The sequence below is a fragment of the Pseudoliparis swirei genome, chromosome 18, assembly GCF_029220125.1.
Source record: "Pseudoliparis swirei isolate HS2019 ecotype Mariana Trench chromosome 18, NWPU_hadal_v1, whole genome shotgun sequence".
NCBI classification, from domain to species: Eukaryota; Metazoa; Chordata; class Actinopteri; order Perciformes; family Liparidae; genus Pseudoliparis; species Pseudoliparis swirei.
In genome coordinates this window covers 2,666,757-2,678,278 of record NC_079405.1, presented here as the reverse complement: position 1 = coordinate 2,678,278, position 11,522 = coordinate 2,666,757, and the positions used below count along the sequence as shown (strand labels likewise).

Below are 11,522 nucleotides of genomic sequence, written 5' to 3'. Positions count from 1 at the left end.
GTGTGTGAGAGAGAGAGAAAACACGCTGTGTGTTTGAATTAAAGAGAATCTGTTCTATTGTGTGTTTGCGAAACAAACTGTTGGTGTGAGTGTGTGCATGTATGTGTGTGTGTGCATGCATGTGTGTGCATGCATGTGCGTGTCTATGTGTGAGTGTGAGGGAGTGTGTGTGTACGTGTGTGCTTGTGTGTGTCTATGTGTGAGTGTGTGTCATTGTGTGTGTTTGTGTAAGTACTAAATAATAAAGTTGATGGACTGAGTTCATGTTATTTTAGACGAGGTCCCATTAAAATAAATAAGACAATAAGACGAACTCATCTCCGTCATGGTTTTATTTCTTTATTTTATTTTGATAAAATATTCCGTAAAGCAATCAATAACAAATTTCCGTTAGCATGGAGGCTAACTCCCCCCGAGACGGCTGAAAAAAACTAAATAAGACGGAGTGTTTTATTTTGAAAAGACGGTCTGAAAGCTCGGCACGATGTGAGAATGCGTTGTTTCTGGCGCCCGCGGAGGGCCACGAGCCGCCGCCTTCATCCCGCCGCTCGCCGAGCTCCAGATAACCGGCCGTTTGATGTCCGTTTTATCAGCTCACCTTTCCTGTGACTTCCTGCTGCTGCTCACGAGTCACAGTGACTCCCAGGCTCACTGTGTGTGTTCGCTGACAGCTTTGTTTGTTTTTGTTGTGTGTGTGTGTGTGTCAGTGGTGTGTGTGTCTGTGTGTGTGTTGCCAAACTCCAGGTCGTCTAATGCCCACGGTCACTTTTATGCCGTTAAAACATAATTTATCTCTGTTTAACTCTGTAAAAAATCACATTTAAAAAAAACACGTAATTTTGTGAGTCCAAATTCCCGTAAGAGTACTTTTAAATGTATGATTTTATATTTTATAGAATAGCTTCACGTCCTTTTTACGGGCCTCGGAACTATTTCTATGGTTTTTGTTAGCAACCAATCACAGAGCGGCGCTCGCATCGGCATCGCTTATTGGTTTTTCGGCCCTGGGGTCGTCATCTTACCCATGAGCCTTTGAGCACGGCCTTCACGTGGATACAATCTCGCTTGTAAGATTAAACATTTTTACATTATTCATAAAAATAATATTGTTTATTGATAGATTTTATTATTGTAAATTACCCTGAAACGTTTCTGTTAATATGGTGAATATTTCCCGCATTTTGTAAGTGCCTTTGTATGTTTGAGGTCCTTTTATTTTGAAGTTCTTCCGGCAAGACCAGAAGTAGATGTAAATCTCGTAACATGACATCACAAAAAGTACGTTAGCTAGGCGTACTGAAGGAAAAGTACGTTAGCTAGGCATACTGAAGGAAAAGTACGTTAGCTCGGCGTACTGAAGGGAAAGTACGTTAGCTAGGCGTACTGAAGGGAAAGTACATACGTTACTCTGAATGGCTTTGACTAAATGTTTAGTGACTTTAAATAACTTGGAAAATCTATTGTAAGATGCTTAATGCCAGATTTGAGCTTTATTTGCTCTTTAAAAACGAGACGATGTTGTGATTAATGTCCACATGTATCTATGAATGTCACCTAATTAATATTTAGACTCGTAAAAGTTAATTTATTTTTTATTTGTTCTGTTAGCTCTTCTGGAAATTAAATGTAAAGGGAGAAACTCAAATTTTAAAAAATTCCGTGGCTACATCACGAAGACATGGATATAAGAATCAGTAATTGCATTTAAATATTATTATTTGTGTATTTAGAAAAGCACTATATAAGTTTAAATTGTTGGTATTATTATTATTATTATTATATAACTTTTTTAATCACTTAAAATCTGCTCTGTATGTGTGAGACGCGGCGATAAATCTCACGGAAAACAATAATAAAAACAAAAGCACGACACTCGCAACTAGAGTGAAAAAAATAGTAAAATCAACACAACATGTTTAAAGAAAATTAATTCCAGTTCTATTTGATTACTCATTGAAAGTCATTTCGTGGTCGAGTCCCGTTACCACCAACCGGAACTATTGCAGTCGTCCAGCTGCGGGAGGATCTTAATGGGGAACTCGTTGCTGCTGCTGAAGTAGGGGAACAGCTTCTGGGTGAACCTGTGCCTGAAGCTGTAGGTGTGCAGGTCGGTGTCGGCGTCGGAGAACGACAGGTACCCTCTCCTCCAGTCCAGGTAGAATCGGACCCTCCGGAGCTTCTTCATCACCGCGAGAACCACCGGCTGTTTCGACGGGGCGAAGACTTTATAGATGCCGTTGCAGAACCCGATCCTCCACATCCTGGTCCACGTGATCCCTTTCCTCTCCACGGACTCATCCGCCACACCCAGGAACCACGCCGGGTTGTCCCCGACCTCCACGTCCCAGCTGTGGATCCCCGAGTCGAAGCCCTCGGAGCCCAGGACGGGGCACAAGGAATTAAACCTCTCGGGGTTATCCGGAAGCTTCTGTCTCTCTCCTCGTCTCACGGTGGTCAGGTCTGCAGACAGGACGAGTTCTGGATGAGCGGAGTTCGGGTCCAGAACCACGGGAGTGTAGGAGACCAGGTCCTTCATGCTGTCCCAGATGTTGAAGGGCAGGTTGCCCAGGTGTTGGGCCTCGTCTATCAGAGCTCCTGAGAGCAGCTGTGGATCCTCCAGCAGGGGGCGCCGCTGGACTCTTTCCACTGCAGCCTTGTAGGCGTTGAGGAACGAGACGTCTTCGGCTCTCAGCTCGTCCTCTGTGGCTCGGACTGTGTCTGAGAGAGCTGCGATCTCTCTGCTCAGGGCCTCCATCTTCTCCTTCATCGCCCCACTCTTCTGCTCCTCTTCCTCCCTCAGTGCAGCCAACCTGGCCTCCTCGTCCTCCTCGAGAAACCGGTGAAGCTTCTTAAACTGATCCTTGATCTGGCTCTCTGCTCGGCGGGCCTGGACCTTCCTGTGCTTTGCTGTCAGGTCACAGTTTCCTTTGACTTGTTCGAACACCTTCAGTTTCTCCTTTAAGGGCTTCAGAGATTTCTGGAGCTCCTCCTTGAGTTGTGGAGCAACTTCATCGATGGGTCTGAATCTGTGGTCGGTGTGTCTCTCTGAATCTCTGCAGACCAGACACACCGGCTGCTGGTGGTCCAGACAGAAGAGTTTGAGTTTCTCAGAGTGCAGACTGCAGAACAACCCGGAAGCTCTCTGCTCTCTCTGCAGTAAGAAGGACTCACACAGGTTCTTGATCACCAAGCTAACGGGAGGTTCACTCCTCGAGGACCTCCTCCTGCAGACGGGACACTCCTGTAGTTGCTGCTCTCTCCACCATCCCTTCAGACAGTCTCTACAGAAGCTGTGGCTACAGGACAGGACCACCGGGTCCTTGAACACGTCGTGGCAGACGGAGCAGGAGAGATCCTCCCATCTGGAAGCCATTGTGTTCGTAGAACGCTGAAAAAAACCAAAGCAGACACACAGCAGACGGTAAATCAGGCTTCATCTATTTTTAAAAAGTCATATCTTTTGCTTTGTCCATAAGTTTTAAACCCCCTAAAAACAGGAAACGTCGGGTTTACCTCGTAGAAACGTTCACATTTGAAAAACGATGACGTAGACGAGCGAGTTCGCTACTCGATCGGGTTCCAGCGGTAACGGCGAGTTCTTCTCGGATTCGTAACGCCGGACGCAGCCTTGATCATCGACGGACGATCAGGTTAACTGAACCCGGACACCCGCCTCGCAACAATAGTGAAAAAAAATTTAGATTAACACAACACCGACATCAACGCACACATAAAAATACAGTTTTAAAGAAAATCTATTTCAGTTCTATTTGATTAATCATTGAAAGTCTATAAATCAAACACACACAATGACATTTCGCGGCAACTTCCCGTTTCGTGTCCCGGTTACCGCCAACCGGAACTATCGCAGTCGTCCAGCTGCGGTAGGATCTTAACGGTGAACCCGGATATCCGATTACGGGCGTTCCTGACCTTGTGGTCCGCACAGTCCGTTCACTGCAGTTAGATCCCGTGTTTTATGATCACGGCCCGACGGGGGAGAGACATCTGACATCTGTTACAGTTTGCGGAGCGAAGGAAAACAATGGAGGACCTTCAGTTTGTCATCTACGATTAATTTGTTTGCGAAGTTCACAAAGAAACTGTGAACCAACAAAAGCATAAATGCTGAGCATCGCGACATCAGACATCAACGAAACCAGTGAGACAGAAGAGTTTATGGACCCATAATCTAGTGAAACTTTGATTTATAAGTGTTCTGTTTAAAGTACATTTAGAGAGAAAGAGAGAGAGAGAGGTGGTGAAGTTTATTACAGAAAAGTTTCATTTATAATTTAACAAATAACACAACAGGAAACAAGGAGAGGAAGGGAGTGGAAACAAGGAAATGAAACAGGAGGACATAAGGAGAGGAGGACAGATTGAAGGTAACAAATGAAACAAGAATAGGAAAATGGGACACAAAACGAGGAGGAGAGAGAGAGAGCGAGAGATACCTGCAGCCTTTGTTTCCTCCCCTTTGATTATATTGAAGAAGATTCCGAAGAAAAATCTCAGGTATGAAAGCACGACCTTCTATTTTTAGAGAGAACGATAGCACTCTGTTGACTTTTCAATAACCATAAGCAAACGATCTGCAGCCTGACGTCCGTCCTCACCTGGAAACAGTTTATTTGGGTTTTAGTAAACTCACCTTCGGAGAGTGTGAAGTCAGCAGTTTTCCAGCTCGGCCTCCTGCACCTGTCGGCTCTCAGTGGACGACGAGAGTGAAGGTCTCTCTCTCTCTCTCTGGCAATACTCCACCTCCACTGTCGTGGTCCAGGTGAACAGCTGCTCCGGTTCTGTGTGTTTGTTCTGAGGACGTGGAGCTGCTCAGATTGCCTCGGACCACTCCAGTTGTCTTGGTGATATGTTCAGGCTTCAGGCCAGAGTTCACGATGAGTCTAACCTTGAGGGCGGGACTCCTGTGAGGCGGAGACGCTCCGGTTTAAATGAGTTGCACCTCGGATGCTGCTGAAGGGAAGTCATGCGGTGGAACCGGTTCTGTTGGGAGTTCACGTTCTATTCAGAAAAGCCAACGTTCTGTAAGGAGTCAAAATCAAAGGAGAAAACATTTTGGATTTTATTTTCACGATGCTGCCCTCCACAGTTAATACGGTACAAGAAACTTCTTCTCTCAACAATTTCATTTTCAAACTATACAACGTGTGTTAGCCTCTTAATGCGTTATACCTAATAAATACATATTTAAAGGTTCCATACGTATCCACATCTGCTTGTTTAATTAATCCTTTATTGGTTTCCAGTTGAAGACGCTCCACCAGACCGTCGGCCTGTGGGTGGGACACACTGGTCCGAATGGACTTGATGCCCAGGAACCCGTAAAGTCCTCTCAGTGTTCTGGACATGAACTGGGTGCCCGGTCCGTCAGAATCTCTTTCGGGGATTCCGACTCGGGAGATGACCTGAAACAGCGCCTGCGTGACACACTTTGCATAAATGTTGCGCAACGGCACCGCTTCCGGATATCGTGTTGCGTAATCCACGAGGACTAAAACAAAGCGATCTCCGCGTGCTCTCCGGTGAAATGGCCCGATGGGGTCCGTGCCGATCCGGTTGAATGTGAAACCTCCGTTAACGGCAGAGGATGCAAAGGCGCCCTCGGAATTGCCGGGTGGTTTACCGATTGACACCCCGGGCAAGACGCACACCAACGGCGCGCGTACCCCCGAATGCCCGGACAATAAAAGCGGGTCGATACCCGATCGAGTGTTATCGAATCCCATGTGACCTGCCATCGGGTTCATCATTTCTAGGCGGCTCGTGGCTCTTCGGCACCAGCGACTCGGTGCCTTCCTGCCGGTCTGAGCGTCACGGCTCACCCGGTACAGTCCGTCCCTGATCAATGTGGGACGTATGTCGGCGCTGCGTCGGGGATCACCAGCTGACCGTCAGTTCTTACCGGAGGCCGCTCGAGTGGAACATCTTCCCTGGAGTGGACCTCGGGAGCCGGTGGAGTCTCAACGGAAGGTTCCGCCGGTTCCGCCCTCCTTGTCTGCCGTGTCGGAGAACCTCGCGTCTCCGCTTAGCACGGCGCACATACCGCATGACCCCCCCTGCTGTGATGCACCCCCGCAGCACACCCCATTCGTTTGTTAAACCCCACCCCATCTGTTCCCAAGATTACGGGGTTCGAAAGGCGGGAAAACCTTCACGTTATGCTCCCCCCCCGTGTCTAATTTACGCTGTCTCTATGGGATAATCGTGAAAGTTCCTATGCACACACCGAATTTCCACCGATGCTCCGGGGCCGAACCAGGCTCTGGTGGATCATGGACTGCGTACAGCCCGAATTCACCATCGCCTGGCGTGTACCCCCTGGATTCTTACCGGAAGGTGTACGTCTCTCCTGGACCGGGGGAGGTCGTTGGAGAGCCGGCTACCCGAATCTCCTGGCCCACTTCCATCAATGGACACTCCCTCCGGAGCCCGGGCGGCGCGCACCCCCAACACTCCTACCCTGATGGTTGAGAAACCCCCTGCAGATCTGGAAGGGTGGTGGTACTGGCCGCCGTCGTCAGTGGATCGGGGACCTGAGGGAAGGGTGCCCCCCCGTGGCGCTAATGGCCGGTCCTCGGGGAACCTCCGCCGGTGGTCCACTGGAGTCGGGCCCAGTCCGTCTATTATGGCTTTACACTCCAAGAAACTTGTTTTCTCAAAAAAAAATCTCAACGTGTGTTGGACTCGTGATGTATTGAACCTAAAAATACATATTTAAATGTTCCATACGTCGACATATCTCCCTCTTTAATCATTCATTGGTTTCCAGTTAAAGTTGTTTAATAGAGGATTAAAAACAAAACAATCACAGCAGGTTACAGATTAAAAAAGGCTATGGAATACATTATGAAGGTTTTAAATGTTCATATTAGACTAAATCATGAGCACTGCCTCAACAATAAAGATCATTATAAACTATAAAACACAGCCAACGGCATTATTTGTGTATTTACAGTATGTTCATGAAATGTGACTGAAATGATCTCAAATGATGATCATTGAAACCGAGCCAGATTAAACACTTTAGATTAACTTGCATGTAAATAGTCCAATAATGTTAAACTTCTGTATAATCTGCTCGTGACACGAAACTTTAGAAAACCTCCCTATATTAAAAAGGTGGTGGTCGCCAGCTAATCCAGAACACCGTCACTTGTTTACAGCTTGCATTGTTGTTTTATTGTTTAAATTCAAAAGTCTGAAGATCATTGATTCAACGTTTCTCTAGCGTCGCAAAAACATCTGACTGATTAAATCATATTAAATGAGTGGAAAAGTCGTCCGTCTCTTTCGGTTCCCGTGATCGACTTTTCATTTCGGGTTCAGCTACGATACGATGACATCAGGATGAAAAATGACAGAGCGTCTTCTGAAGACCTTGACGTCTCTAATTGTATAATCGGTCGTAATTATCGTCGTAATCATCGTCATCTTCATCATCTTCATCTTCATCATCATCTTCATCATCAACATCGTCCTTCTCCTCCTCCGTTGGTAAAATCGTCATTGGGAATCCATCGTGATTGGTGAAGTACGGGAACATCCTCTCGGTGAAGGTGTCGGTGAAGGTGTACATGTGTGTGTTGGTGTCAGCGTCCGAGAAAGACAGCGTTCCTCTCCTCCAGCGCAGCGTGACTCTGATCCTCTCCGGGTTCTTCTTGAATCCACCAATGATTTTTTGCGTTGACGGCGAGAAGGCTTTATATTTACCATTAGAGAATCCGACGGTCCATATCCCAGACCGGACTCTCCGTTTCCTCTCCATGGACTCGTTTGCCACACCCAGAAACCACGATTTAGTGTCTCGAACCTCCACGGCCCAGCTGTGAGTCCCTGAGTTAAACCCCTCGGAGCCAAGAGCAGAGAGAAAGGAATCGATCCTTTCTGGGTTATCCGGAAGCTTCTGTCTCTCTCCTCGTCTCACGGTGGTCAGGTCTGCAGACAGGACGAGTTCTGGATGAGCGGTGTTCGGGTCCAGAACCACGGGAGTGTAGGAGACCAGGTCCTTCATGCTGTCCCAGATGTTGAAGGGCAGGTTGCCCAGGTGTTGGGCCTCGTCCATCAGAGCTCCTGAGAGCAGCTGTGGATCCTCCAGCAGGGGGCGCCGCTGGACTCTTTCCACTGCAGCCTTGTAGGCGTTGAGGAACGAGACGTCTTCGGCTCTCAGCTCGTCCTCTGTGGCTCGGACTGTGTCTGAGAGAGCTGCGATCTCTCTGCTCAGGGCCTCCATCTTCTCCTTCATCGCCCCACTCTTCTGCTCCTCTTCCTCCCTCAGTGCAGCCAACCTGGCCTCCTCGTCCTCCTCGAGAAACCGGTGAAGCTTCTTAAACTGATCCTTGATCTGGCTCTCTGCTCGGCGGGCCTGGACCTTCCTGTGCTCTGCTGTCAGGTCAGACTTCACTTTGACTTGTTCCAACACCTTCAGTTTCTCCTTTAAGGGCTTCAGAGATTTCTGGAGCTCCTTTTTGAGACCTTGTGCAACTTCACCGATGGGTCTGAATCTGTGGTTGGTGTGTCTCTCTGAATCTCTGCAGACCAGACACACCGGCTGCTGGTGGTCCAGACAGAAGAGTTTGAGTTCCTCAGAGTGCAGACTGCAGAACAACCCGGAAGCTCTCTGCTCTCTCTCTAGTAAGAAGGACTCACACAGGTTCTTTAAAACCAGGTTACAAGTTGGTTTACTCCTCAAGGACCTCCTCCTGCAGACGGGACACTCCTGTCGTTGCTGCTCTCTCCACCATCCCTTCAGACAGTCTCTACAGAAGCTGTGGCTACAGGACAGGACCACCGGGTCCTTGAACACGTCGTGGCAGACGGAGCAGGAGAGATCCTCCCATCTGGAAGCCATTGTGTTCGTAGAACGCTGAAAAAAACCAAAGCAGACACACAGCAGACGGTAAATCAGGCTTCATCCACTTTTAAAAAGTCATATATTTTGCTTTGTCCATAAGTTTTAAACCCCCTAAAAACAGGAAACGTCGGGTTTACCTCGTAGAAACGTTCACATTTGAAAAACGATGACGTAGACGAGCGAGTTCGCTACTCGATCGGGTTCCAGCGGTAACGACGAGACGCAGCCTTGATCATCGACGGACGATCAGGTTAACTGAACCCGGATAACCGATTCCGGGCGTTGCTGACCTGGTGGTCTGGACGGTGTGTTCACTGCTGGGCGGTTAGATCCAGTGTTTTATGATTCTACTCCGGCCCTGCAGCAAGGGAGACGTCCGAATGTACAGTTTGAGACACAACCAGACGGACAGACAGAGGTGGTGAAGTTTAACATGACAAGAAACAAGAAGAGGAGTGGAAACTAGGAGGGGAAACGGGAGGACATGAGGAGAGATTGAAGGAAACATTACAATAAAACGAAAAGAGGAAAAAGGGAGACGAAATAAGGAAGGTGGTTTTTGGTGGTAAACTCACATTCGGGGTGTGAAGTCAGCAGTTTTCCAATTCGGCCTCAATGGACTACCAGAGTAAAGCTCTCTCTCTCGATTCCACAGAAACGAAACTTGTTGTCTCCGGTTTATCTCAGATGAGTCATACAAGGGGCGGCATTTCATGAAAAGGGTTCCTTCCTGTGATAGGCCAGATCTTTTTCACAAGATGAGTTGCTCCACAATGGGGGCGGGGCTAATGATAAGCCCTGTACCACGTAATCACATCTGAGTATGCATAGCTTCATGTAGTAGTTGCAATTAAATTCTCCTAGCTTGGTATTCTAAATTCTCAATTATCTTTGTCAGAAGTAGCCTTCTTCTTTGCAATCCACATACACACCATATGGAAATAAAACATGACAAATCTGTACATGTTTGTCCCTAGATTCCAATTAGTTTTAAGAATTATCCACTGAAATGATAGGCATCATCTGCTTGAATTCACACAGTAATAGGCCTACTTTGACTGACTGTACTTTTATACACATCTCTGTTGTAGTGAAGTTTACCCTGATACAGGAATCAATTAGCAATTGAACACACAGGCATATTAATTATTGTTACAAACATGCATCAATTCTAATATAAATCAGAAAACGCAATAAAAGACTACACAACCTCAATGACAACATTTTATTGATAAAATGACTTACATATTAATATAATCTTCCCCTCCCCTCCCCACACTCTACAGCAGCCACCCAGTCCCAGGCGGCGCTGCCGTATCAATGCTGCAATGCCACTGCTGGCGTTGTGTTGTGATGGCCACAGTGACATGAGGGTGGACTTCAGGCTCACCGAGAGTCATTCAACGCCCTCATGGCTGTGCTGGGCACTGACTGACCACGGTTGGGGCCGAGATCTCCCGTCTAGTTTTTATTTTTGGCTTGCCAGCGCCACCTCCTATCGGGTGGTGGCCAGGGCCTTCGACAGGCCCTCACTGGCGGCTGGATGATGGGCAGGATCGCCCCTGTCACCATTGTCCGCCCACCCCACAGAGAGAGGAACTCCCACGCCGGTGGCCCGCCCGCCCAGCTAGCTGGGTCGGCTTCAGCAGAGTGGTGGGGGTGGGGATGGCCACGCTACTGCCAGAGAAAGCCCCCCAGCGGAGGATGCTGCTATTTTAACAGAGCTTTTTCCATCCCATCCAGCTGCAGCCATCTGTGATGATAAGTGCAAATTCAGATGTGTGTGGCCACCCAGGCTCAGTGCATGATGCCAGGGTCCTGAATAACAGCCCCATCTTCTATGAGCAGTCATACCTCCACCAGGATACTGTATCCTTGGGGATGGTGGCTCCCCTGCCTGTCCCAACCCATCTGCCTCATGACCCCTTCAGGCAGCCTGTCCACCTCAAGCTACAACTGCTGCCTGTCAAAGGCCAGGTGCGTTGTGGAGAGGTCCTTCGGGATACTGAAGGGCGATGGCGGTCCATCTTCTTAAAGGCCCTGGAGGTGGATGTGAGGTGCCAGAGGTCATTGGAGCCAGATGTCGGGAGGGCAGCAGAGGACCAGCACCAGCACCTCCAGGAAACGTCTCTGGGGCAGGAAACAGAAATAGGATAGCCATTCAGTGCTCTGTCCCAGACCACGATTACATTTAAATTAATACATACACGACATTAAAAAAACAACACACAACGATGATTGAAAGCTACAATTATTTCAAGAAGGACAAGCTTAGATAGCTATCGTAACGGTATTAATTATCGGGCGGCGTGTTGGCAAACGTTCGCGGTGTCATGTTAACCCGTTATTAAACTGAGCATATCCATTGTTAATCCATCATTAAAATTGCTATTTCGATTGTTGAACAGAACAGCCGTTGTTTAACACTGTCCGATGACTGACAGCTATCTGTCGTCGGACTTGCCGCTGGAGCAAGCGCCTGGAGCCGACCTGCCCCGCTCGTCAAGCGAAAAGTGTCCGATAAAAGTGCACCTTCGTCGGACTGGCCGGGTGGTGGATTACCCAGCTAGCTTATCATAACTGCCATGCAGATCCAATGGCATCTAATGCTACCTAGGTATGCTAACTGTCGGTATATATCATATACATC

At 48.0% G+C, this 11,522-nt stretch overlaps 2 protein-coding genes across 5 annotated transcripts; both read right to left on the bottom strand.

Annotated features, from left to right (window-relative positions):
• Positions 1–325: 325 nt before the first annotated feature.
• LOC130208400 (nuclear factor 7, brain-like) lies at positions 326–5,018 on the bottom strand. 2 transcript variants are annotated; one of them, XM_056437491.1, is made up of 2 exons: positions 4,655–5,018; positions 326–3,388 (listed from the first exon to the last, which is right to left on the bottom strand). In XM_056437491.1, the coding sequence occupies exon 2, from the start codon at positions 3,371–3,373 to the stop codon at positions 1,982–1,984; it is 1,392 nt and encodes a 463-aa protein (XP_056293466.1). In that variant the 5' UTR covers positions 3,374–3,388; positions 4,655–5,018; the 3' UTR covers positions 326–1,981. The 2 variants fall into 2 exon arrangements, with proteins under 2 accessions (XP_056293466.1, XP_056293465.1); XM_056437490.1 differs by lacking the exon at positions 4,655–5,018 and adding an exon at positions 3,514–3,596.
• A 1,766-nt stretch (positions 5,019–6,784) lies between these two features.
• Positions 6,785–10,315, bottom strand: LOC130208944 (nuclear factor 7, brain-like). Of its 3 annotated transcripts, XM_056438394.1 has the most exons (3): positions 9,448–10,315; positions 9,010–9,230; positions 6,785–8,884 (listed from the first exon to the last, which is right to left on the bottom strand). In XM_056438394.1, the coding sequence occupies exon 3, from the start codon at positions 8,867–8,869 to the stop codon at positions 7,409–7,411; it is 1,461 nt and encodes a 486-aa protein (XP_056294369.1). In that variant the 5' UTR covers positions 8,870–8,884; positions 9,010–9,230; positions 9,448–10,315; the 3' UTR covers positions 6,785–7,408. The 3 variants fall into 3 exon arrangements, with proteins under 3 accessions (XP_056294369.1, XP_056294371.1, XP_056294370.1); XM_056438396.1 differs by lacking the exon at positions 9,010–9,230; XM_056438395.1 differs by lacking the exon at positions 9,448–10,315 and having other exon boundaries at positions 9,010–9,423.
• Positions 10,316–11,522: the final 1,207 nt, after the last annotated feature.